The following is a 26,827-nucleotide window of genomic DNA, read 5'->3' on the forward strand; positions in this document are numbered from 1 at the left end:
GATTTCAAAAGTTACTGCAAATCTATAATAATCAAACCTGGCATATGAATAGATGTACATAGATCAATGGAATAGCATGAAGAGTTCAGGAATAAACTCAAACATTTATGGTCAAATGATTTTTGGCAATGGTGCCAAGACCATTCAATCAGGAAAAAATATCGTGTCTTCACCAAATGATTCTGGGACAACAGAACATGCATAAAATTGAAGTCAGATCCCTATCTCACAACATATGTAACAATTAACTCAAAATGGATCAAACACCTACATTTAAAAGCCAAAACTGTAAAACTCTTAGAAGAAAACATAGGGGTAAATCTTGATGTCATTGGATTCGGCAAAGAGAGATGATCCAAAAGCAAAAGCAACAAAAGAAAAAAAATTAGACTTCATCAAAATTAAAAACTTTTGTACTTCAAAGGATCTATCAAAAAAGTGAAGACAACCTACAGAAAGGAAGAACAGGGCCGGCGCCGTGGCTCACTTGGCTAATCCTCTGCCTGCTGCGCCGGCATCCCATATGGGTGCCGATTCTAGTCCCGGCTGCTCCTCTTCCAGTCCAGCTCTCTGCTGTGGCCCGGAAAGGCAGTGGAGGATGGCTTTGGGCCCTGCACCTGCACAGGAGACCAGGAGAAGCTCCTGGCTCCTGGCTTCGAATCGGCGCAGCACTGGCCATAGCGGCCATTTGGGGGGTGAACAAACGGAAGGAGGACCCTCTGTCTCTCTCTCTCACTGTCTATCTGTCAAATAAATAAAAAATAAAAAAAGACAGGAAGAACATATTTGCAAATAATATATCTGATAAAGATCTGGTTCCAGAATGTATAAAGAATCCTTGCAACTCAACAACAAGACAAACAACCCAATTAAAAATAGCCCAAGGACTTAAACAGACATTTCTCCAAAGAAGATAACACAAATGTGTAATAAGCACATGAAAGGATACTCAATGTCATTAACCATCAGAGGGATGCAAATATAGCCATGGCTATAATGAAAGAAAAAAAAAAACCAGAAAATAATCATTGGTGAAGGTGTGGGAGAAACTGGAATCCTTGTGTATCACTAGTGGGAATTAAAACTGCACAGCTTCTGTTAAAAACAGTTTGACAGGTTTTCTTTCTTTCTTTTTTTTTTTTTTAAGATTTATTTATTTATTTGAAAGTCAAGAGTTACACAGAGAGAGAAGGTGAGGCAGAAAGAGAGGTCTTCCACCCAATGATTCACCCCCCAACTGGCTGTAACAACTGAACAAAGTCAGGAGCCAGCAGCTTCCTCCAGGTCTTCCCACGTGTGTGCAGGGGCCCAAGGACTTGGGCCATTTTCTACTGCTTTCCCAAGCCATAGAAGAGAGCTGGATAGGAAGAGGAATAGCACCGTTGAACTAGTGCCCACATGGGATGCTGGGCATCTGGGGAGTGAGCCAGAGGATGGAAGACCCCTTCCCCCCCCCCCCGCCTCTGCCTCTATGTATCACTGTTTTTCAAATTAATTAATTAATTAAAAAAACCACTGAAACATTCATTGATTGATGAATGGATAAACAAAATATGTAGATCCATACAATGGAATTTTACTCAGCCATAAATGCAATGGGTCTTCAAAAAGTTCACAGAAGTGTTATGAAAAATTATGCATGGATTTAAAAAATGGCACCAAAATAAACTTATCTTCTAAAATTCCATTTTCCATGACTGTTTTCAAACACCCTCATTATAATGTACTATTCACTGTATAACCTTTAAAATATGCTAAATGAAAGAAGCCAGACCCCAAAAAAATCACATTGTATGATCTCAGTTATATGAAACGTCCATGATAGGGAAGTCCATATAGATAGAAAGTAAATAAGTGGTGGCCCAGGGCTGTGAGGAAGAAAGTAATAATAGTTTTATTTAATAAATAGCATATTAAAATTGAATTTGTAGTAAAGACCCTTCCCACAATAAAAACTCTAGACACATATATCTTCATTAATGAAGTCTACCAAATATTTAAGGAAGAAATAATGTCAATTCTTCCAGAAACTGAAAATGAAAGGATACTTCTCTGACCTTTCTATAATGTCAACAACTTTGATACCAAAGTTATTAACATTAATATAACAAAGATATTAACATTAATATTAGAAAAGAAAACATCAGATCAATACCTCTCATGAACATAAATACAAAAACTCTTATCATTTTAGAAAATCAGTATATGAAAGATAAGACACCAAGACTAAGTGGGGTTTATCCTAGGAAGCAATGGTGGTTTAACATTCGAAAATTAATTATAATATTTGGACAAAAAAAAACAAAAGAAATACTGATGATTTTGGGAGAAGTATTGATTTTTTTCATAGATCCATACAGATAGAATTCTTTTTTTTTTTTTTAAAGCTGGATTGGGAATAGAGCAGCCGGGACTTGAAGAGGTACCCCACATGGGATGCCAGCATCACAGGCAGTGGCTTTACCTGCTATGCCAAAACGCTAGCCCTGGTCTAACTCTTTTTTTTTATTTTTTGGACAGGCAGAGTGGACAGTGAGAGAGAGAGAGACAGAGAGAAAGGTCTTCCTTTGCCATTGGTTCACCCTCCAATGGCCGCCGCGATGGCGCATCGCGCTGATCCGAAGGCAGGAGCCAGGTGCTTCTCCTGGTCTCCCATGCGGGTGCAGGGCCCAAGCACTTGGGCCATCCTCCACTGCCTTCCCGGGCCACAGCAGAGAGCTGGACTGGAAAAGGGGCAACTGGGACAGAATCTGGCGCCCCTGGGGACTAGAACCTGGAGTGCCGGCACCGCTAGGCGGTTGATTAGCCTGTTGAGCCACAGCGCCGGCCTAATAACTCTTTAAACTTAATTTGGAGGGTAAAGCCACTGCCTGCAGTGCTGGCATCCCATATGGGCGCCGGTTCAAGACCTGGCTGCTCCACTTCCTATCCGGCTCTCTGCTCTGGCCTGGGAAAGCAGTGGAGGATGGTTCAAGTCCTTGGCCCCCTGCACCCATGTGGGAGACCTGGAAGAAGCTCCTGGCTCCTGGCTTTGGATCGGCTCAGCTCTGGCCGTTGTGGCCAACTGGTGAGTAAACCAGCGGATGGAAGATCTTTCTCTCTCTCTTTCTCTCTCTCTCTCTGCCTCTCTTTCCTTCTCCTCTGTGTAACGTTTTTTGACTTTCAAGTAAATAAATAAATCTTTAAAAAAAATTGGAAGTACAATATGCTTCATTTTCTATTTTTCTATATTATTTTCTAAGTCAGGAAAAAAGTCTACTAAATTATTTATTATTTATTTGAAATATGGCAGACTAGTTTGGCAGTGGAGATTTCTTTCTTTTTTTCAAAAAGGATGTATTTGTTTGAAAGGCAGAGAAGACCAAGGAGAAACAGAGACAGACAGACAGACACAAGAGATCTTCCATCCTCTGGTTCACTGCCTAACTGCTCACAACAGCCAGGGCTGGACCAGGGAGAGCCAGAGCTCAGAATTCAATGTGGCTCATCCATGTGGGTGGCATGGACCCAAGTACTCGAGCCATCACACTCCATCTCCAAGGTGCAACAGCAGAGAGCTGAAATCAGAAGTGGAGTCAGGACCTGAACCCAGGACGCTGACGCAGGCATCCCCAAGTGTTGTCTTAACCACGGTGCCAAACGTCCACCCTTTCTAAATGTTTTAAAGTTTGCTATTTTGAATATTTATTCTTTGGATTTTTCTATTACCAAAAACATAAACATGTGTGACGCAGTTGATTTACTTCTTAAAAAATGTATAAAAATCCAAATTCAGTAAAATGAACCATGTAAAAATGAAGCTTCAAAAAGTTCATGGAAATGGGATTAAAAGATAAATTGATTTTGGTAAAAACATTTTTGAAATCCATGCATACAAGAGGCCCAAGCATTTGGGCCATATTCCATTGCTTTCCCAGGCACATTAACAGAGAGCTGGGTCAGAAGTGGAACAGCTGGGATTCGAACCAGTGCCCATATGGGATGCTGTCATTGCAGGCAGTGGCTTTACCTGCTATGCCACAATACCAGCCATAGATTTAACTTTTTCCATTTTCCATGAACTTTTTGGAGTATGTGCATATCTAATGCATTTGAGAAAATTTTTTTATTGTCTTAAATTTATTTTTAAAAAAGATTTATTTATTTTAACATTATTTTAAAATAAATTTTGTGATATATTTTACACACACACACACACACAAAATACTTGGGGCCAGCACCGTGGCGCACTAGGTTAATCCTCCGCCTGCGGCGCCAGCATCCCATATGGGTGCCAGGTTCTAGTCCCGACTGCTCTTTTTCCAGTCCAGCTCTGCTGTGGCCTGGGAAAGCAGTGAAGGATGGCCCGGGTTCTTGGGCCCCTGAACCAGCATAGGAGACCAGGAGGAAGCATCTGGCTCCTGGCTTCGGATTGGCATAGCTCCAGCCATTGCAGCCATTTGGGGAGTGAATCAACGGAGGGGGAGACCTTTCTCTCTGTCTCTCTGTCTGTAACTCAACCTGTCAAATAAAAAAAAACACACAAAGAAAATAACTAATTAAAATTTCTTATTAGTTCGTGCATTTTAAATTTCATTTTCCTTTATGTAGGAAAAATCCATTTTTAGCACCTCAAGAGGCCATCGCCATTGTCTCATTTCTCACTGTTACTCTGTGTAAATTCTTGTTTTTTAATATCTCCTAATTCATCCTCTATGTCTGTTTTAATTTCTGTTTATAACCAATACCTTTACAAGCACCTTGGTGTCTTGTAGGTAGAGAGACGGACAGCAACATGGCTGAGTGCTCAGAGGCAGACACTGAACTCTTTGTCAAACAAATTTCCCCTTCTTGTCCTTTGAAGATAAGAATGTGGCTGTCCTAAAGAGGTACCCAGAGGTGTAGTTTATTACCCAAGTCAATATTGGGAAAGTCGGAATAGTTAATGTGATAACAACATAAACTACTCTCTTTCCTTCCCGCTGTTTGCCCCCATTTTGATTTTTATTAGCAAATTAGGTTAAAAGGGAGCATGGGCATGGCAGCAGCTAACCTAAATTTTTCAATTTTACTAGTCTCTACTAATCCTGCATAAAAAAGGGGCTCAAAAAATTTAAAAAAGGAGTTGAAAGCAATGTTTTAAAAAATGCTCATTTGTCTATCTATACCCTTGAATCTATTAAGAAAAGATAAGTAAACATTGGTTGTATGGTTTTTAAGTCATTAACAACAGAAACATTCAAATAAGTGGTTATAATCAGAGACTTTGGAGTAAAACAGAAATGGGTTTAAATAGTAGTTATGCCAACTAACTAGCTGTGTGATATTGGACAAGTCATTTAAACTTGATAAGCCTTCATTTCCTCATCAAAGAAGATATATCTATTTCATAGTATTACTGTAAGGTGTAAATGAAATAAAATAAGTATATAAAGTATCAATCCTATTATAGTTATTCTTTTTTCTGAGGGTAGACATAATTTTTTTAAATTTATTTATTTTTTATTTTTGACAGGCAGAGTGGACAGTGAGAGAGAGAGACAGAGAGAAAGGTCTTCCTTTGCCGTTGGTTCACCCTCCAATGGCCGCTGCGGCCGGCGCACCGCGCTGATCTGAAAGCAGGAGCCAGGTGCTTCTCCTGGTCTCCCATGGGGTGCAGGGCCCAAGCACTTGGGCCATCCTCCACTGCACTCCCTGCCTGGAAGAGGGGCAACCGGGACAGAATCTGGTGCCCCGACCGGGACTAGAACCCGGTGTGCCGGCGCTGCTAGGCGGAGGATCAGCCTGTTGAGCCACGGCGCCGGCCGACATAATGTTTTGATTACCTTTGTATTGTATTTTTAAATATATTTCTATAAAAATAATTTATGTTTTTATTTATCTGAGAGGCAGTGAGACACACACACACAAAGAGACAGATAGAGAAAGCACTCCCAGCTGCTGCTCCACTCTCCAAATGCCTGTGAAGACCAGCTGTGGCTGGGCCAGGGCCAGACCCAGGAGCTGGGAACTCAGTCCAGGTCTGCCATGAGGGTGGCAGGAACACAATTACTTGAGTTATCATTGCCACTTACCTCCCTGAGTCTCCACTGGTGGGAACCTTGAGTCAGGAATTGAATCCAGGCGCTCTGATGTGGGACATGGGAATCTTTTTTTGTTTTGTTTTGTTTTGTTTTGTTTTTGAAGATTATTTATTTATTTGAAAGTCAGTGTTACAGAGAGAAAGGGAGAGACAGAGGCAAAGAGAAAGATGATCCATCTGCTGGTTTACTCCCAAATGGCTGCAATGGCCAGGGCTGGGCCAGCTGAAGCCAAGAGACAGGCGCTACAATCTGGGTCCTCCACGTGGGTGCAGGGGCCCAGGTATTTGTGCTATCCTTCTCTGCTTTTTCAGGCACATTAGCAGGGAGCTGGATCTGAAGAGGAGTGGCCAGGACTGGAACTAGCACCCACATGGGATGCCGGCACTGCAGACAGTGGCTTAACCCACTGTGCCACAGTGCCAGCCCTAGTAAATCTTAACTACTGGGCTAGATGTCTGCTCCCTGCTTGTTTTTTAAGCTAATAAAATTTCAAATGGATTTAGCCATCATCAGCCTTCATTGAGAACTGATAGGATATGATATTAGTTCAATTGAGTTGCCCAAATTTTGTTCCCCTGGAATTGCAGGATTCCCTACTGTCCAACATGGGGAAATGAGCAATGCTCTCCAAAAGGCTGCCTCTGAGTCACTAGAGTAAAGTACACTGCCTTTCTTAGCTAATATGATGTACCAGTTCAAGGTTAAAAATTATAACTTCCTAAGAGAAACAAGCATGAGGCCCCATAGACATTGGTAGAACTTATGATGTAAATTAGTTGCTTGTCCTTAAGAATTCCATATGCCAGATATTGGAAGACAACTTTCCACCAAGAATAAGAAAATAACGTTGCTCAAGGGCACCGGTTCAGTCTCAATGGGCAAAGGCCAGATGAATATTCATCCCCTGAACACTGAGCCCACGGAGAGAGGCTGGGAGACCAGGGGGAGCTCCTGTCCCACCATCAAGAGTTAGTCAGAGGGCCTGTCATGCACTATGGGGAAAAAGTCAGACTTCCTGATGGTTAGTGCATACAGCAGTCTTCCTGGCAAAGGGGATTGATGCAGCTACAAGAAGAGAGACAGAGTCTGACTGGGGAAAAAGACTAGGAGCAGCCTTAGCCCTTCTCTCATGAACATCTGTGTTCCAGAATGCATGTGGCCGTGGCCAGGGACTGCTAGTAGAGAGCAGCAGTCAGGCTGCGTGATCAGAGGCTAAGAGTGGACGTCAGGAAGGGAACAGCAGTGCTGAGACGCGAGATCACCCACCTATAAGGAATCATCTCAGTGAGCATCTTGCTGTTTTCTGTGGCCATGCTTATGTTGTTTGCAATCATACTGAAGCCAAGAATCTGTAGAAGGTAAAGGAAATAAACAGGCATGTGAGTATTTAAAGATCGTGCATTGCTTCCAAAGCAGAGGCACCCACAGTCTGCGGTGGACAGAAAATGAAATCTGTGGTAGTTCCTATGCATGAAAGAGAAAGAGGCGGGGCCCGTCCAGTGGTGTGAGCAAGCAGAAGTCCTCTCTGATGCTTTGGTTCTGTCGGCTCCCTTTGGCATCGTAGCCAGAATGCAGATCAACTTCAGCCTTGATCTCTGACACAACCATGGGAACAAATGAATGCCCTGGACCTCTCCCTCCTAACCAACTTTGAACACCTAGAACAGTGCAAACCTCGAAGCCTGGCAGCTTCAAGGTCTCAGTTTGATAAGGCTTGGGTGGGATTGCTGGGGTATATAAAGTCAGAATCATATGACTAACCCTTAATAATATAGAACACCATTTGATAGCACAAAGAAGAAGGCATTCAGCAAAGCAATCATCTGCTCCCCCGTCCCCCACCCTTTCATTTACTTCTAAAAATGCCAATTCTCCCTCTTTCAGCTGGAAGGAAAACGGACCACCTAGCAGCTGATACACCCTGTGAAAGTCTCCCATCCAAGCAAATTATAGCAGAGATAGGAGACTACAACTCCCAGGTTTGAGGATAACAGCTATATAACTGTTTCACTCCATTCTCCCTGCCAACATGGAAGTCTTTCCTCAGCATCTACTCTGAGACCCTGAGTGGGATCCTGAGATGCTGCAGTCAGACGGGGAGCCCCAGGAGGCCTACAGGCCAGGGCGGAAAGAGGAATCTGGAGCTCTATTTGTGTCAGCAGACAGTCTTGGGCTTTAGTTAGCTAAAATACAAGAAGTATGTAAGTGGCCAGGGAACTCTTTTACATCCAGTATACTTGCTCAAAAGGAAAATGAAGAAAGCATAAACAAAAATTGAAAAGCAGAAATCAACCACCCAAGGATAATATGGTTCACATTTTAAAAATACTTACTAAGAACCATATTTATATATGTATATACATAAATTATTATTTTTTTGACAGGCAGAGTTAGATAGCAAGAGAGAGAGAGAGAGAGAGAGAGAGAGAAAGGTCTTCCTTCCGTTGGTTCACCTCCCAAATGGCCGCAACGGCCCGTGTGCTGCGCCAATCCAAAGCCAGGAGCCAGGTGCTTCCTCCTGGTCTCCCATGCGAGTGGAGGGCCCAAGGACCTGGGCCATCTTCCACTGCCTTCCCGGGCCACAGCAGAGAGCTGGACTGGAAGAGTAGCAACCAGGACAGAACTGGTGCCCATCCAGGACTAGAACCAGGAGTACTGGCACTGCAGGCGGAGGATTAGCCTAGTGAGCCACAGCGCCAGCCAATATATACATAAATTATTAACGTAGGGTATGTATAATCCTTATAGCTAAGGGGCTTTTAATTGTTAGTATGTGAGGGATTTTCAAAAGGTTCATGGAAGGCAGGCACTTGGCCTAGTGGCTAAGATGCCATTGGAATGCCTGTATCCCACATCAGAGCTTTAGGGCTTGAGTCTTGGCTCTGTTCCCAATTCCAGCCTACTATTAATATGCACCCTGTGAGGCAGCAGGTGATGGGAGACTTGGGTTAAACTATTAGTTCTCAGCTTTGGCCTGGCCCAACCCTAGCCATTGTGGGCATTTGGGAACTAAGCCAGTGACTGAGAGCTCTCTTTCTCTCTCAGATAAGTAAATAAATAAATAAGTTTTTAAATTAAAAAAAAGTTCATGGAAACCTGAATATTATGAAAAAAAACTATGCATAGATTTCAAAAAGTTTTTACACCAAAATCAATTTTTGTTAACTCATTATAGCATGTCTGAATTGGATCTAGTTTGAAGCACTAAGAAAGCTAAGACATCAGTTTGAAAAGAGCCCCTACCAGAGCAACATGAATTCAAGCAAGAACAAATATCAAATTTATGATGAAGGCTGGATGCAGGAATGGTGAAATTACTGCTGCTCTATGAAAAGTTTAGAGTTGGGGCCAGCGCTGTGGCGCAGCAGGTTAAAACCCTGGCCTAGAGCGCCGACATCCTATATGGGCGCCAGTTCTAGTCCCGGCTGCTCCTCTTCCAATCCAGCTCTCTGCTATGGCCTGGGATAGCAGTAGAAGATGGTCCAAGTCCTTGGGACCCTGCACCCACATGGGAGACCCTGAAGAAGCTCCTGGCTCCTGGCTTCGGATCTGCACAGCTCTGGCCGTTGAGGTCATCTGGGGAGTGAACCAGCAGATGGAAAACTCTCTGTCTCTACCTCTCTCTGCAATTCTATCTTTAAAATAGATAAAATAAATCTTAAAAAAAAAAAAAAGAAAGAAAAATTTAGAGTTAAAATGCCCGCAAAGAAATTGGCAGTTTACAAATGGATACATTTTTAAAGAAAGGCTGAGACAATGCTGAAGACGAAGCCAGCAGTGGCAGAGTATCCACATCAGTTTCAAGGAGGAAATTTTGTTCACGCCCTAACTTAAGATTGAAGACAATTATCAGCAGAAACAATGGCCAACACCATAAGCATCTCAACTGGTTCATCTTGCACCATTTCTGACTGAAAACTAAAGCACAGCCAACTTCCTCCTCAATGGGTGCCAAAACCGTTGTGTTCAGATCAGCTGCAGACAAGAGAGGAGCTTTCGATGGACATTTTAAACACATGAGATCAGGATCCTGAGGCATTTCTTTAAAGAACTGTAAGAGGAGACAAAACGCGGCTTTAAAAGTGGGATCCTGAAGACAAGGCACAATCAAAGCAATGGCTCTCAAGAGGTGGAAATTATCCAGTCAAAACAAAACTGAGTGGTCGAGAACAGAGGTCATGGCATTTTGCTCAAAGCTCAAGGCTTTTTTTTTTTTTTTTTTTTGACAGGCAGAGTGGACAGTGAGAGAGAGAGACAGAGAGAAAGGTCTTCCTTTGCCGTTGGTTCACCCTCCAATGGCCGCTGCGGCCGGCGCACCGTGCTGATCCGATGGCAGGAGCCAGGTGCTTCTCCTGGTCTCCCATGGGGTGCAGGGCCCAAGGACTTGGGCCATCCTCCACTGCACTCCCTGGCCACAGCAGAGAGCTGGCCTGGAAGAGGGGCAACCGGGACAGAATCCGGTGCCCTGACCAGGACTAGAACCAGGTGTGCCGGCGCCACAAGGCGGAGGATTAGCCTAGTGAGCCGCGGCGCCGGCCAGCTCAAGGCATTTTGCTTGTTGACTTTCTGGAGGGCCAAAGAACAATAACATCAGCTGTTATGAAAGTGTTTTGAGCACGTTAGCCAAAGCTTTAGCAGAAAACAGCCCGGGAAGGCCGCAGCAGAGAGTTCTTGTCCACCACGGCAATGCTGATTCCTCTCTCCCAACATGTGTGATTTGGCAAGAGTTTCAGTGGAAATCATTATTCATGTGCCTTACAACCCTGATTTTGCTACTCCTGACTTCTTTTTGTTTCCCAACCTAAAAAAAAAATCTTTAAATGGCACCCATTTTTCTCGAACCAATAATGTAAAAAGTATTTATTGACATGGTTAATTCCTCAAGACCCAGTTCTTTAGGGATGGTCTATATGGCTGGCATCATCACTTACAAAAGTGTCTTGAACTTTATGGAGCTTATGTTGAGAAACATAAAATTTACATTTTTTTTTATCTTTTTTTTTTTATGACAGGCAGAGTGGACAGTGAGAGAGAGAGAGAGACAGAGAGAAAGGTCTTCCTTTGCCGTTGGTTCACCCTCCAATGGCCGCCGCGGTTGGCGCGCTGCGACCGGCGCACCGCGCTGATCCAATGGCAGGAACCAGGTGTTTATCCTGGTCTCCCATGGGGTGCAGGGCCCAAGCACTTGGGCCATCCTCCACTGCACTCCTGGGCCACAGCAGAGAGCTGGCCTGGAAGAGGGGCAACCGGGACAGGATCGGTGCCCTGACCAGGACTAGAACCCGGTGTGCCGGCGCTGCAAGGCGGAGGATTAGCCTAGTGAGCCGCGGCTCCGGCCAAATTTACATATTTTTAATTTGTGTCTTAATTCCATTTCCCCACAAACCTTTTGAAGTCTCCTCATATTCTACTTGATTCCCAGATGCTGCCTTGACATTTTTCCTAAATGATTGAGCCTACTGCCTTTAGTACAGATTGATGGGAGGGTGCTGTTTCCACCAGTACATCTGAAGTTTAATTTTTTTTTTTTTTTTTTTTTTTTTTTTTTTTTTTTTTTTTTTGCACAGGCAGAGTTAGACAGTGAGAGACAGAGACAGAGACAGAGAGAAAGGTCTTCCTTCCAAATGGCCGCTATGGCCGGTGTGCTGCGCTGATCCGAAGCCAGGAGTCAGGAATCCTGATCTCCCATGTGGGTGCAGGGCCCAAGCACTTGGGCCATCCTCCACTGCCCTCCCAGGCCACAGCAGAGAGCTGGACTGGAAGAGGAGCAGCCGGGAGAGAATCTGGTGCCCCAACCGGGACTAGAACCTGGGGTGCCGGCACTGCAGGTGAAGGATTAGCCTAGTGAGCCGCGGCGCCGGCCTACACTAGTACATCCAAACCGAAGTTTCCCGACAGATGAGCAGCTTTCCATACCCTAAGCCATAGCAGCGCCCTTCCTCCCTCCCATTTTCCTCACTACCAGGGTAAACAGGAAAGTCCTTTCCTGGTTCTAACCTACATCTCTCATTCCTACTATGTGGCAGAAAGTGTGTCTCCATTACTTGAGTTGGCATATGTATATGTTGTAGGTTTAAGGATCTGTGAGTACACAAAAATGTTTAATACACAAAATGCAATAATTCTAAGACTCCCACTCATTTTATCGTTGGACCTGTTTCCTCCCCCAACTCACACCATAGTGCATCATTGCTATTTATAGCACTCCCCAAAGGAATATCTTAACTCTGGCTGCCAGCCCATCTGTCATCCCTGACTCCCCTCCCCAGACTCCTTATACACATTGTTCCCTGAGCTCTAGGGCACTGCCATTCATGTCTGGAGTTTTGAAAAGTCCTTTGTAAAAGCAGCCTTTCAGCTTCTGGGCTTTACAAATGAATAATTCTTCAACCACTCAAAGAAGTAAGACTAGGCTCCTTCACAGGAAGTCAACGACAGGTATCAGACAGAGTTTGGTCTGAGGTCCCAGAGCAAAGTGTTTCATTCCTGAAGAGGATCAACTCAGATAAGCTAGGGCTAGGATAGGTTATGCTATGGGGACTTACAAACCATGAGATGTTAGGTAACACATTCAACACCCAAAGTCCGTTTTGGGTCAGAAGCTTCTCTGTAAACAGCACCTCTGGCCTCCTGGCAAACTGCGCTTGGGGGCTCCATTATCTTAACATCCTGCCCTGAAGATCAGTGCAGCAAGAGAAGAAAGGATGGGAGAACTCGCATCTATTCTCCTTTGCTGTGGCTCGAAGTCACAGGGTCCTCCTAATCCAAGAGAGACTGGGAAATGCAGGGGAGCGTGGACAGTTGAACTGGAAATATCTTTGCCACAGAACACTTGTTAAGGGAAAAATAATTCTCATGAGCACCCAAGAATTCAGTATTTCCAATATGAGAAAGACTCACTTTAAAAACCTGACCTTTCTTTATGAAAATGTCTTCATCACTGTGAAAAATAACTTACAGATATAAAAGATACATGTTAATATATTTTTTTAAAAGAAACAAGAAACATTATTATTATTAGACAGCCCTAGCCCTTGCTACTTACTAGTGATATGAGTTAGAAAAAACTAACAATTCATCTGCCTCAATTTCTTTACTGGAGCACAGTGAGAATAAAAAGAGGCTAAATAACAGTATGGTTTCAACTATATTAATACAGAAACAAAACTTCTAGATAGATTACAGAGATTTGCCAGCACTGGGGATAGGGCTTTCATCGTGCATTTGAAATAAGAAAGGAGTAAACAAAAACATAAAAATGTCAATATAGCAGTTGACTTTGGATAGTGTGAGGAGGCAGCTAGGTCTATTACACAGCATGGTAACTAGTTAATAATAGTGTGTTCTATACTTGAAAATTGCCAAGATGGTAGATTTTAAATATTATCACAACAAAATATAATTTTGTGAGGTGACGAGTGGTCTTCAAAGAGTTCACAGAAAATGCATATTTTGAAAAAATTGTATAAATTTAAAAATATTTTGCATCAAAATAAGCTTAATTTTAAATTCCATTTCTCGTGAACTTTTTAAAGTACCCTTTTACATTGATCAACTTGATTTAATCATTTCACAATGTGTACGTGCATCAGAAGCACCACATTGTACAAGTAAATAATACAATTTCTATTTGTCAACTAACCCAAAAATAAGCATATTTTACAAATATGAGTATAGGCATACATTCATTTAAAATTAAATATATTTAGCCGGCGCCGCAGCTCACTAGGCTAATCCTCCGCCTTGCGGCGCCGGCACACCAGGTTCTAGTCCCGGTCGGGGCACCGATCCTGTCCGGGTTGCCCCTCTTCCAGGCCAGCTCTCTGCTGTGGCCAGGGAGTGCAGTGGAGGAAGGCCCAAGTGCTTGGGTCCTGCACCCCATGGGAGACCAGGATAAGCACCTGGCTCCTGCCATCGGATCAGTGCGGTGCGCTGGCCGCAGCGCGCCTACCGCGGCGGCCATTGGAGGGTGAACCAACGGCAAAGGAAGACCTTTCTCTCTCTCTCTCTCTCACTATCCACTCTGCCTGTCAAAAAAATAAATAAATAAAATAAAATAAATAAATAAAATTAAATATATTTGGGCCAGCGCCGCAGCTCACTAGGCTAATCCTCCGCCTTGCGGCGCCGGCACACCGGGTTCTAGTCCCGGTCGGGGAGCCGGATTCTGTCCCGGTTGCCCCTCTTCCAGGCCAGCTCTCTGCTGTGGCCAGGGAGTGCAGTGGAGGATGGCCCAAGTGCTTGGGCCCTGCACCCCATGGGAGACCAGGAGAAGCACCTGGCTCCTGCCTTCGGATCAGCGCCGTGCGCTGGCCGCAGCGCGCCAACCGTGGCGGCCATTGGAGGGTGAACCAACGGCAAAAAGGAAGACCTTTCTCTCTGTCTCTCTCTCATTCTACTGTCTACTCTGCCTTTCAAAAAAAAAAAAAAAAAAGAAAAGAAAAAAAATTAAATATATTTGGCATTGACACTATTTGGCAAATATTTTTTTAAAAATTCTTACTTTTATTGTCTCCTATGAACCTTTGTCTCCCTAGGTGATTTGCCTTTTTATTTTTATTTTTATTTTTCAAATAATAGGTGAATTTGAGACATCAAAAAATTACCTACCAGAAGTAATTCCATGGGAAACTCGATGGGATACCGATTGAAAGAAATTCTGACACACTTGTTGATTCTCAGAGCAACAACAGCAGTTAGAAATAGCAGGATACTGGTGGAATTGGCTTTTGGGAGAGCTACACAGTAGTTAATTATGTTCTGAAAGAAAACAAATTCACATGGTTTTAGAAAGGGACCTTTCTATGATAATCGCCTAAATCCAGAAAATCACTCTTTCTATACTAACTCTACAGTGTTTCTGGGCACAGAGGGCAAGCACGGGGAAGGGCAGATGTGCAATTCTTTCTAAGTTGAAAAAGATACGCTTACAGAAAAGAGACAGCAGTGTTCCAACAGGAGAGAATACGCTTCATGCTTCAGTGCAATAGGAAGGACCCAGGAGTTCTGAGTGCTAGTTTATGCGTGAGTAATTTTCCCAGACCAGGCATGTTGGTTAGCTTAGCTCCTACATCATTCTTGCATTCCGAATGACTTCATATTTCATTTTCTTTAGATGTTTTGGGATGCTTGTCTGTTATGAGGCATGCAATGATAAGAATTATGATCAATAAAGTATCTTAAAGATAGAATTTTAAAGTAAATTATGTTAGTTTAAAAGACTAGGCTGAAATGGCAATGCAACTGAGGACATGGTCAGCTAGCATCTACAATTAACCAAGACCTTAAATCCAGAAGAGACGGGATTAATTGTAGTACCCCCTTGACTGAGCTGCCTGTTGGGTTTGTCTCTTTATAGACACCGGTGGGAGTCTCTCGACTTGGATCTGTATCTCTTTGGAGGCAAGGGAAGGGACATTTGTGACCCTGGGTGGGGCTTGCCGTTACTCACATAGAAGAAAGCGATGGGACCAGCATGGAAACTGATCATAATCCCGAAGATGCAAGTCAGCTGGGACAGCATGATGTGCAGAGCCGTAGCAGCCAAGTAAGCACTGACTGCAGCCTCCGGAAGGTAAGTGGCCACGAAGCCAAAACCCAACACACCCAAGATTAGCTGCAGGGGTTCGGATGGAAAAGAAAACCAAAGTGAGGCAGAATGTCATCCAGCCAGCAAGGGCACCCACGGGACTCTCTGGAGGCCCAGTGGCCCCTTCTCAGAAAGGAGGTTTCCAATAAAAATGATAGGGTAGACATCTCTGAGAACTCTTGGATTTCTCTTTTTTAATAAACAGAAATTGATAAGGTGGGTCCTTGAGAGTTGATTCAGACAAGATAGTAGGCCACACTTTCTCCTTTCTTGAAACGCGAGCACTGTGAGCTCACTTAATTGAGATCTTGCCCTACATCTACTGCCCTCTGGGCCGCCAGGGAGGAAATGGTGATGAGATGATCAGAACAAGTGCTAGTCTTTTCCAAGGCCCTTCTATTCGATGCATCCATAGCCTTTTCAATGAGCTGTTCACATTCTGTAGGTAACACAGCTTTGCACAAAAGGAAAAGACAATTCAAACCAACTGAGATCCAGCTAACACTTCTTGGCCTTCAACTCTTATTTTTACTAAGGATGCTTAAGTCTGATGTATTCATGTTTTCAGAGTTAGGTATGTCCTGAAGACACAATTACAGCATTTTACATGTGCACATGCATATTAAGATGTAAATGTATGTTATATAACACATAATAAACCCCCCCTCAACACACACACAGGAGCCAAAAGGGTAGACAACAAACTTAACAAAAGTTAACTTTGGGGAATGGGAATGGAGGCTAGTTTATATACTTATTACTGTTTGAAATTTTTTTTTTTGTAATATACATGTCCCTCTTTTATTAAAAAAATACAATTAGAAGATTGATAAAGAGTAATCACTAATCCCTTTAAGAACATAGGTTAAGAAAACTGGCCCAGGGGCGGTGCTGTGGCACAGCGGGTTAAAGCCTTGGCCTGAATCGCCGGCATCCCATATGGGCGCGGGTCCTAGTCCTGGCTGCTCCTCTTCCAATCCAGCTCTCTGCTTTGGCCTGGGAAAGCAGTGGAAGATGAACCAAGTCCCTGGGCCCCTGCACGCACGTGGGAGACCCAGAAGAAGCTCCTGGCTCCTGGCTTCGGATCTGCACAGTTCCGGCCGTTGTGGCCCTCTGGGGAGTGAACCAGCAGATGGGAGACCTCTCTCTCTGTCTCTACCTCTCTCTGTAACTCTTTCAAATAAATAAAATTAAAAAAAGAAAAGAAAATTGGCCCAGTTCAATGAAGACTCTTCAGTAAGAAAGGGAGAGATGAATAAAAAGGAAGCCTAGAAGCCTACTATCATCACCACTTCACCTTCCACCGCAGTAGAAGCACTCAGAAAATAAACTTTGGGGGCTGGTGCTGTGGTGTAACAGATAAGTCACTGCCTGCAGTGTCGGCATCCCATATGGGCACCGGTTCAAGTCCAGGCTGCTCCACGTCTGATCCAGCTCCCTGCTATGGCCTGGGAAAGCAGTAGAAGATGGCCCAAGTCCTTGGGCCCCTGCACCCACATGGGAGACCCGGAAGAAACTCCTGGCTCCTGGCTTCAGATTGGCACAGCTTCAGCCATTGTGGCTATTTGAGGAGTGAACCAGCAAATGGAAGACCTCTCTCTCTCTCTGCCTCTCCTTCTCTCTCTGTGTAACTCTGATTTTCAAATGAATAAATAAATATTTTTTTAAAAAATAAGAAAAGAAGCTTTGAACAATAAATTTCGATTTTGTTTCAAAGCCAAAAGTCAGCCAGGCATCATGGCTCCCTTACTCTCCTGTCATCACTGCCAAATATGCCCTTTCACTCTAGGCAGGCCTTTCTGCTTCCCCGTGTTCGTATGTTTGGCTGATTCCTACTGGCATGCTTATGCACAAACTCCTTTTTTTTTTTTTTTAATGCATCTCTGTCAATCCAGATCCATCATCATCTCTTTCAAGAACTCCACAAAATTCTTTTTCTTTAGGAGGTATGCTGAAAAGAACCTGGTTTCTGGGGTTGGGAAACTTGGCTTCCAGCATGGTCCTGCCACTTACTGATTTATGTGAGGAGGGACAAGGTAACTAACGCCCTGAGTCCCAGTTTCTGCATCCATAGAACGTGACTTACAGCAAATGCACAGTATTTTATATGGAATGAATTATATGCCACGGGTAACACACCTACCTCAACTCTGAAAACAGTCACAGGTGCAAATGCGTACCATTCACTTTTCCTGTTGCCCCCTTTTCCCCCTTATCAGTGACAAACATCTGTAAGTACCATGGAATTCTTCCTTGCCCACTGTGATGCGGCATCGGATTCCGTGTCACGGTGATGTTTTAAGCAGACACTGTCAGTCAGAGCTGGCCTGCGAGATGAAACCTTCCTGCCATTCTCACAGAAAGCAAATACTAAATGTTGAATGAATGAAAGTAAGGGTTCAATAAAGAGCTGTTGTTTCCTCCCCAGACAACTCCGAATGTAACTAAGCTTATTCTTTTACTTCATGTTCTTTTGGCACTGAATTCTTTGCTTTTATGAATATTATTTTGCATTTTAAGATTAATTGGAGGGGCTGGTGCTGTGGCATAGGTCAAGCCACTGCCTGCAGTACCACCATCCCATATATGCTCTACTTTGTGTCCCGGCTGTTACACTTCCAATCCAGCTCCCTGCTAATATGCCTGGGAAAGCAGTGGAAGATGGCCCAAGTGCTGGGCCCCTGCACCCACATGGGAGATCCGGATTAAGCTCAAGGCTCCTGGCTTCAGCCTGGCCCAGCCCCAGCCATTGAGGTCATTTGGGGAGTGAATCAGTGGATGGAAGATCTCTCTCTCTCTCTCTCTCTCTCTCTACTTCTCTCTCTCTCCCTACCTGTAAAATAAATAAATCTCTTAAAAAAGATGAATTAGAGCATGGGTTCTGAAAGCAGACAACCTTGAAACTGATTTTCAGTTTGGCATCTCACTGGCTGTGTGACCTTGTATCCTTAAAATAAGGACCATCGTAACACCTACCCTCATAATGAAGGTTGCAAGGATTGAGTGAGGTAACCCATAGGAAGTGCTTAGAACAGCTACAAACACATAGCAGTAAATGTTAGCTATTATTATTATTATCTAGGTCAGACTTCTATTGTTATATTATGCTTTGTTAGATAATTGTAGATGGACATGTAACTATAAGAAACAATGCAGACAGGTCCATGTACTCCCAGTTCCCCTTGACAATCTCTTGATTTCTTCTTCATTCCTGAAGGATATTTTCACTGGGTATGGGATTTTGGGTCGACAGTCTTTCTGTACCTGTGACACATTGTGCTTCTTCCTTCTAGCTTCCATGATTTCTGATGAGAAATGTGCTGTCATTTGAATTGTTTTTCTCTTATAAGTAAAGTCTTGTTCTCTTGCTGCTTTCAAGATTTTTTCCTGTCTGTAGTTTCCAGAAATTTGGCTATGATTTGTCTCAGTGTGGATTTTTATAGGTTTCTCTAAGCCACTTAAATCAGTAGGTTTATATCTACAAATTTGAATTTTTTTCAGCTTTTATTTCAACTCTGTCTTCCTTTTCCTCTCTTCCTAAGTCTCCCTCTTTTAAAAGATTTATTTATATATTTATTTGAAAAACAGAGAGAGGGAGAGACAAGGAGAGATATTTTCCATTTCCTGGGACACTCCTCAGATGGCTGTAATAGCCAGTACTATGCTAGGCTGAATTCAGGAACTTCATCCAGGTTCCCCATGTGGGTGGCAGGGGCCCAAGGACTTGGGCCATCTTCTGCTGCTTTCCCCAGGCCATCAGCAGGGAGCTGGATCAGAAGTGGAGCAGCCAGGACATGAACTGATGCTCAAATGCAATGCCGGTACTGCAAATACAGGCTTTACCTGCTACACCACAACACCAACCCCTTCCATGACACAAATGTTAGATGTTTTGTTATAGGGGTCGGCGCTGTGGCATAGTAGGCTAAGCCTGTGCCTGCAGCAATGGCAGTTGCCAGTTCGTGTCCCAGCTGCTCCTCTTCCGATCCAGCTCTCTGCTAATGGCCTGGGAAAGCAATGGAAGATGACCCAAGTGTTTGAGCCCCTGCACCTACATGGGAGACCAGGAAGAAGCTCCTGGTTCCTGGCTTCGTATCAGTCCAGCTCCAGCTTTTGAGGCCATTTGGGGAGTGAACAAGTGGATGGAAGACCTCTCTCTTTGTCGCTTCCTCTGTCTTTCTGTAACTCTACCTCTAGAATAAATAAATAAAATCTTGTGGTTTCTTTTAAGATTTATTTATTTACCTGAAAGTCAGAGTTATAGAGAGAGAGAAGAGAGAGAAGGAGAGAGAGAAAGAGAGATTTTCCAACTGTTGGTTCACTTGCCAAATGGCCGCAATGGCCGGGGCTGGGCCAGGCTGAAGCCAGGAGTTTTATCTGGATCTCCCAAGTGGGTGCAGGGACCCAAAGTGAACAAACGGAGGGAAGACCTTTCTCTCTGTCTCTCTCTCTCTCTCTCACTGACTGTAACTCTACCTCTCAAACAAATAAATAAAATATATAAAAAAAAAAAAGGAAAGAAAGCAAGTGGAGCAGCTGGGACTCAAACCAGTACCCAAATGGGATGTCAGCATTGCAGATGGCAGCTTAACTCACTGCACCATAGCTCCAGACCCAGTAAATAAATTCCTTTGAAAAAAAAAAAAAAAGTTTTGTCACTGGTCTCTGCGGTTTCTTTTTTTTTTTTTTTCAGTTTATTTTCTCACTGTCGTTCAGAGTGAGTAATTTTTATTATTATTTATCTTTATTATTTTTCTTCAAGTTCATTGACTCTTTCCTTTGTTCCATCCATTCTGCCACTATCCCATACTTTGAATTTTTTATTTCAGTTATTGTATTTTTCAGTTCTAAAATTTTTATTCAGTTCTTTTTATCTTCTATTTGTTTGCTGAAAATTTCTAGTTTTTCATTTGTTTCAATCATGTTCATACTATTTTTAAGATGGCTGCTTTTTTTCTTTTTCTTTTTTTTTGACAGGCAGAGTGGATAGTGAGAGAGAGAGAGACAGAGAGAAAGGTCTTCCTTTGCCGTTGGTTCACCCTCCAATGGCCGCCGCGATCGGCACGCTGCGGCCAGCGCACCGCGCTGATCTGATGGCAGGAGCCAGGTACTTATCCTGGTCTCCCATAGGGTGCAGGGCCCAAGCACTTGGGCCATCTTCCACTGCACTCCCTGGCCACAGCAGAGAGCTGGCCTGGAAGAGGGGCAACCGGGACAGAATCCGGCACCCTGACCAGGACTAGAACCTGGTGTGCCAGCGCCACAAGGCGGAGGATTAGCCTGTTGAGCCATGGCACCAGGGTGGCTGCTTTTAAAATATTTTCCAGGTAATTCTAACATCTCTGTTAATATTATTATTGGCATTTTGTTACTGTCTTTTTGCATTTAAGTTGAGATTTTCCTGGCTACCTTGGTATGACAAATGACTTTACTGAAGCCTTGACATTTCAGGTACCATGTTTTGCAACTCAAGATCTTACTTAAACCTTTTGCTTTAGCTATCTTATTTTTGACAAAGGTCTGGAAGGAAGAGATTTATTTTTATTTATTTGAAAGAGTTACAGAGAGAGGTAGAGCCAGAGAGAGAGAGAAAGTCTTCCATTCCACTAGTTCATTCCCCAAATGACTGCAACAGCCAGAGCTGAGCTGATCAGAAGCCAGGAGCTTTTTATGGGTCTCCCATGTGGGTGTAGGGGCCCAAGGAGTTGAGCCATCCTCCACTGCTTTCCCAGGCCAGAGCAGAGAGCTGGATTGTAAGTGAAGCAGCCAGGCCTTAAACTGGCACCCATATGGGATGCCAGCGCTGCTGGGGCTTTAACCTGCTGCGCCACAGTGCCAGTCCCTACCCGAGGCTTTCAGTTGTGTTTAGCAGGAATAGAGAAAAGTACATCCATTTAGTGTGTTCCTGGAACTAGATATCACTTCCTTCTTTAGATTAAAAAGAAAAAAGGCCAAGGCCTAATGGAGAGGAGAGAACATGTCCAAGGCCACTTAGATAATTAATAGGCTGATGGCATATTGTTTGCATTTGGTCTCCAATAAGACTGACCTTTTTAACTACAGAAACTATGTCTTCCTTTCCTGAAAGAAAGGACAAAGACATTTGGTCTTTGTTAAAGTACTAAATTCATTTCTCTGCATCAAGTAATTATAACTTATTGATGCTTACTATGTGACAGGCTCTTGGCTCAATGTTTTATGTGCATTTTCTCACTTAATCCTCATAAGATTCCTGAAAAACAAAGATTATTCTCACTTTACACAAGAGGAAACTGAGGCCCACAAAAGTAAAATAATTTACTAAAGTTCATACAGCTCATAAGCCTTGGAGCTGGAATCTGCCTGCTTATGACAGCCTGTCTTTATAGGCTTCCACTAAGTCCTTACCTACTAAGGGGTGGGAATGTTTGGTGCAGCGGGTTAAGCTACCCCTTGGGATGCCAAGTCCCATATCATGATGCTGGTCTGAGTTCCTGCTCCTCTGATTCTGATCCAGCTCTCTGTTAATGCCTTTGGAAACCACATACCAGACTCCATGCCACTCACGCGGGAGACCCAGATGGAGTTCCTGGGACCTGGTTTTGGTCTGGCCCCAACTCATTCCATATGAGGAATGAATCAGTAGATGGAAGATATCTTTATTTCTCTTTCCTCTTGTCTCTGACATTCTTCTTCTTCTTTTTTTTTTTTAAATTTATTATTTGAAAGAGTTACAGAGAGGGGTGGGGGAGACAGAGAGAGAGCTTATCCATCTGCTGATTCACTCCCCAGATGGCTGTAATAGCCAGGGCTGGGCCATGCTGAAGCCAGGAGACAGGAGCTCCCTCTAGGTGTCCCATGTGGGTGGCAGGGGCCCTAGGGCTTCAGCCATCTTCTGTTGCTTTTTCGCCAGGCCATTAGCAAGTAGCTGGATCTGAAGTGGAGCAGCTGGGACATGAATTGGCACCCATATGGGATGGCAATGTCGCAAGCATGAACTTTATCTGCTATGCCACAACACCAGCCCCTGTCATTCTAACTTTTAAATACATACACACATACATACATACATACATACATACATAAATCTTTGAAAAAAAAAAACCCTTATATAACAAAAGGTGGTCAAATGGGGTATGAATGGAGGGTGCTGCAGCACAGTAGGTTAAGCATCTGCCTTTAATGCTGGCATGCTATATAGATGCTGGTTCAAGTCCTGGCTGCTCCACTTCAGATCTAGCTCCCTGCTAATGGTCTGGTAAAGCAGTGGAAGATGGCCCAAATGTTTGGGCCCCTGCACCACCTATCTGGGAGAGCCAGAAGAAGCTCCTGGCTCCTGGCTCCAAATCAGCCCAGCTCTCGCTGTTGCAGACATTTGGAGAGTGAACTAGCAGATGGAGGATCTCTCTCTCTCTGTCTCTACCTCTATTTGTAGCTCTGCCTCTCAAATAAATAAATAAATCTTGGGGCTGGCGGTGTGGCTTAGCAGGTAAAACCACCATCTGCAGTGCTGGTATCCCATATAGGCACTGGCTCTAGTCCCAGTTACTCCTCTCCCAGTCCAGCTCTCTGCTATGGCCCAGGAAGGCAGTGGAGGATGGCCCAAGTGCTTGGGCCCTGCACCCGCATGGGAGACCAGGAGGAAGCACCTGGCTCCTGGCTTCAGATCAGCACAACGCTGGCCACAGCGGCCATTTGGGGAGTGAACCAATGGAAGGAAGATCTCTCTCTCTCTCTCTCTCTCTCTCTCTCTCACTGTCTAACTCTATATGTCAAATAAATTAAAAAAAAGTTTAGTTCCTTTTTGAAAAGCAGAGCAAGAGAGAGTGAGAGCAAGAGTGAGAGCGAGTGAGCGAGAGAGATGTGCTGGTTCATTTTCCAGATGACTGTAATAGCTGGGGTTAGGCCAGGTTGAAAGCCAGGAATCAGGGACTCAGTCTGGGTCTCTCATTTGGGTGGCAGGGACTCAGTACCTGAACCATCATCTGCTGCCTTCCAGGCACATTAGCAGGAAGCTAGACTGGAAGTAGAGCTGGAAGCAGGATGTGATCCCAGGACATGAGATACAGGCATTTATTTTCTTTTCTTTTTTTTTTTTTTAAGATTTATTTACTTATTTGAAAGTCAGAGTTACACAGAGAGAGGAGAGACAAAGAGAGAGAGAGAGAGAGAGAGGTCTTCCATCTGCTGGTTCACTCCCCATTTGGCTGCAACAGTCGGAGCTGCGCCAATCCGAAGCCAGGAACAAGGAGCTTCCTCCACATCTTCCACATGGGTGCAGGGGCCCAAGGACTTGGGCCATCTTCCACTGCTATCCCAGGCCATAGCAGAGAGCTGGATCGGAAGTGGAGCAGCCGGGACTGAAACTGGTGCCCATATGGGATGCCAGCACTGCAGGTGACGGTTCTACCTGCTATGCCACAGTGCCGGCCCCACAGGCATTTCGTGTAGTAACTTAACCTGCTGTGCCACAATGCCTGCCCTAATGTAATTTTTCAAAAGGTAAAATCAGATGAACTCTGGGCCCCAGTCGCTTAGAGCCCTTCTTTGTCTCAGAGAAAAAGGTCCCACAGAGGATCCTCAATCACAGTTGCAGTGTTTCTGAGAAAAGGGAGGTTTTGTCACAGAGCAGAAAGATTATCCACACATCCTACAAGTTTTCCAAAAATAAATCACTGAAGGTCCGGAAATATCACAAGGGATCACAGGAGCAATTAAAGGGAGGGGTCCATGTAGAGCCTCTGCATTTAGTTCTTTTGCAGAGGCTCACAGACTCAGATCCTACCTGGATAATCCCAGTCAGAAAGGTTGTGGCTGCCACCATGCTCAGGGATTTGTTATAGCCTATGAAGAACGACGGGGCAGAAAAGTCATCCTTGATGAAACTTCCGATGATCAGGTGACCATCGTTGAAGGGGCTCTCTTTCAGGACGTTGATCATCAGAGCACTGACGAGGAAAAAGGAACCTGTGGGAGAAGAGAGAAGGTGAGGTTTCGCGTCCAGGCACACCAGCACATGTTGACAGAAGCAAGGCATGGTCTGATTTTGTACTGTCCTTGATCTGAAGAAATTTTATTTGAAACCAGCCATTCAGAAGTAAGAGCAGAGCAGAGCACTGTGAATTGCTGGTACAGATACGCAGTCTCTTTTCATTATGGGCAATGGACTCACCAATGGAGTGGATTCAAAAAAAAATTGAGCGGCTAGTGCTGTGGTGTAGCGGGTGAAGGTACTGCCTGCAGCACCAGCATCTTATATGGGCACTGGTTCGAATCCCGGCTGCTCCATTTCCAATCCAGTTCTCTGCTATGGCCTGGGAAAACAGTAGAGGATGGCCCAAGCCTTTGGATCTATGCACCCATGTGGGAGACCTAGAAGAAGCTCCTGGCTCTTGGCTTTGGATTGGTCCAGCTCTGGCCGTTGTGGCCACCTGGAGAGTGAACATTGGCTGCAAATGTGTATCAGGCTCAGCCACTGTGCCTACTCTCAAAGGAGGGTAAGAGTGAGATGGTAGTGAAAGAATCAGAAATAAAACTAATCAATAATAATAGGAAGAAAATAACCAACCCTTGTCAAGGATTTACTTTGTGTAGGATGACACTGAGCTAAATCCATTTCAAACATTATTCTACCCCAGGGCTGGTGTTGTGGCACAGAGGGTTAATCCTCAGCCTGTGATGCCAGCATCCCATAGACCAGTTCCAGTCTTGGCATCTCTATTTCTGATTCAGCTCCCTGCTTAGGTCCCTACAACCCATGTGGGAGACCCAGATGGAGAACCTGGCTTCAGCCTGGCCCAGTTCTGACAGTTGCAGGCATTTGGGGAGTGAACCAGCCGATGGAAGATCGATCTCTCTCTCTCTCCCCTTGCCCCAATTTTGCCTTTCACAGAAATAAAATAAATCTTAAAAAAAATATTATCCAACCCAATCCTCATAGTGGCATACACATAACAATATATGGGAGCAAAGGCAAATCCTACCTTTAAAGTTACCTGGAAGAAACAAAGCTCTAACTACCCTTAACAATAACATTTGGAAATGATTTTTGAGGTGCCACAAGGACTTGGAAATATGGAGGGAAAATTGTTCTCCTGGTGTTCTAATGTTAAAAAAAGAAAAAGGCAGAGCAGCACTCCATCCTGGAAGGATGGGATGGTAAACCAAACTGGATGCACACTGGCATATCTGGTGAAGTGTGTCAATCAGAATGGTCAATTCGGTTGCCTGGTCGGTTGTTCAGTGGGAAAATCCTGGAAAACACACCCCACTGAGTAAAATGCTGGCAACACCCTTTCAATACCTGTTGGGTATTGAAATACCTGATTTTATTTCTTTGCAAGTTCACCTAAGTGAAGTAAATGTGTGGATTATATGATTTTTAACGATTCTAGTCCCTGCAAGTCATTTCTAATTACAAATTAGTGGATGGAATTTTGACTCAGGGGAGGAATGTGCTAATCCTGTGGACCTGAGTCTAGTGGATTACTAAAACGCTGTCTTAAATTGGCCCCATGGAGTTGATTACTAGAGGTCCGGCTGAAAGATGGACTCACTCTAAGGACTACTGACAAAATCATTTCTGAATCTTCGGGATGGAGGGCAGTCAGATTCCAATGTGCAATGGTTTCACCAAGGAAAGTGCCTCTGTCCTTCAAGTCCTTTGGGGAACATCTTGCTGCTCTGGTTTTCTGGTGGTGGAGAAGTATTTATTTCTGTAATCTAACACTAACCATATCAATACAATTTTCATCTTCTGCCCCCTTTCTTTTGTCTTAAAGATAGTGTTAAATTGGGTTCCTTAGCACTAAGTAAATTGTTGAGGTGGAAGCTCTGTCCATTTCCTGTGGTTTCAGGGCGTAACTCACCAATGGACATTTGATGACATGATCCAAAGATTACATAAATTACTGAAGAACAGAAAGCTGCATAAGCGATATTGAGAGGGGGAATCAGTTGCCTCGCCAGCAAAGTAAATGTCAGGCCTGAAAAGCAAGATAATTTAAGTAAGCAAAGGCAGCTTGGCTTTTAAAAGTCAGTTTAAATTAAAACTGTAAAGAATATTTAAAATAAAAGTGACTCATGTGTGTGGCTGAGTGTGGTGATACATCCCTTGACACATAGCCCTTAGCACCTTTCATCATCTCCTCTGATGCCTAGCTTCTCTGTTTTCGCCACATGCTTTTACACCTCAATG

At 44.0% G+C, this 26,827-nt stretch overlaps 1 protein-coding gene across 4 annotated transcripts in view; it reads right to left on the minus strand.

The window, feature by feature from the left end:
• Positions 1 to 26,827, minus strand: part of SLC26A8 (solute carrier family 26 member 8) — an 85,174-nt gene that overhangs the window by 38,441 nt on the left and 19,906 nt on the right. For 3 of the 4 annotated variants that reach the window (XM_062186014.1, XM_062186013.1, XM_062186016.1), the window contains exons 4-8: positions 26,499 to 26,615; positions 24,416 to 24,597; positions 15,514 to 15,678; positions 14,673 to 14,822; positions 7,329 to 7,411 (exon numbers count right to left, since the gene is read on the minus strand). In XM_062186014.1, coding sequence (XP_062041998.1) covers positions 7,329 to 7,411; positions 14,673 to 14,822; positions 15,514 to 15,678; positions 24,416 to 24,597; positions 26,499 to 26,615 — 697 coding nt within the window. The remainder of the gene's footprint in view (positions 1 to 7,328; positions 7,412 to 14,672; positions 14,823 to 15,513; positions 15,679 to 24,415; positions 24,598 to 26,498; positions 26,616 to 26,827) is intronic. The other variant, XM_062186015.1, reaches the window with a different exon arrangement.

Source organism: Lepus europaeus, chromosome 3 (genome assembly GCF_033115175.1).
Source record: "Lepus europaeus isolate LE1 chromosome 3, mLepTim1.pri, whole genome shotgun sequence".
NCBI classification, from domain to species: domain Eukaryota; kingdom Metazoa; phylum Chordata; class Mammalia; order Lagomorpha; family Leporidae; genus Lepus; species Lepus europaeus.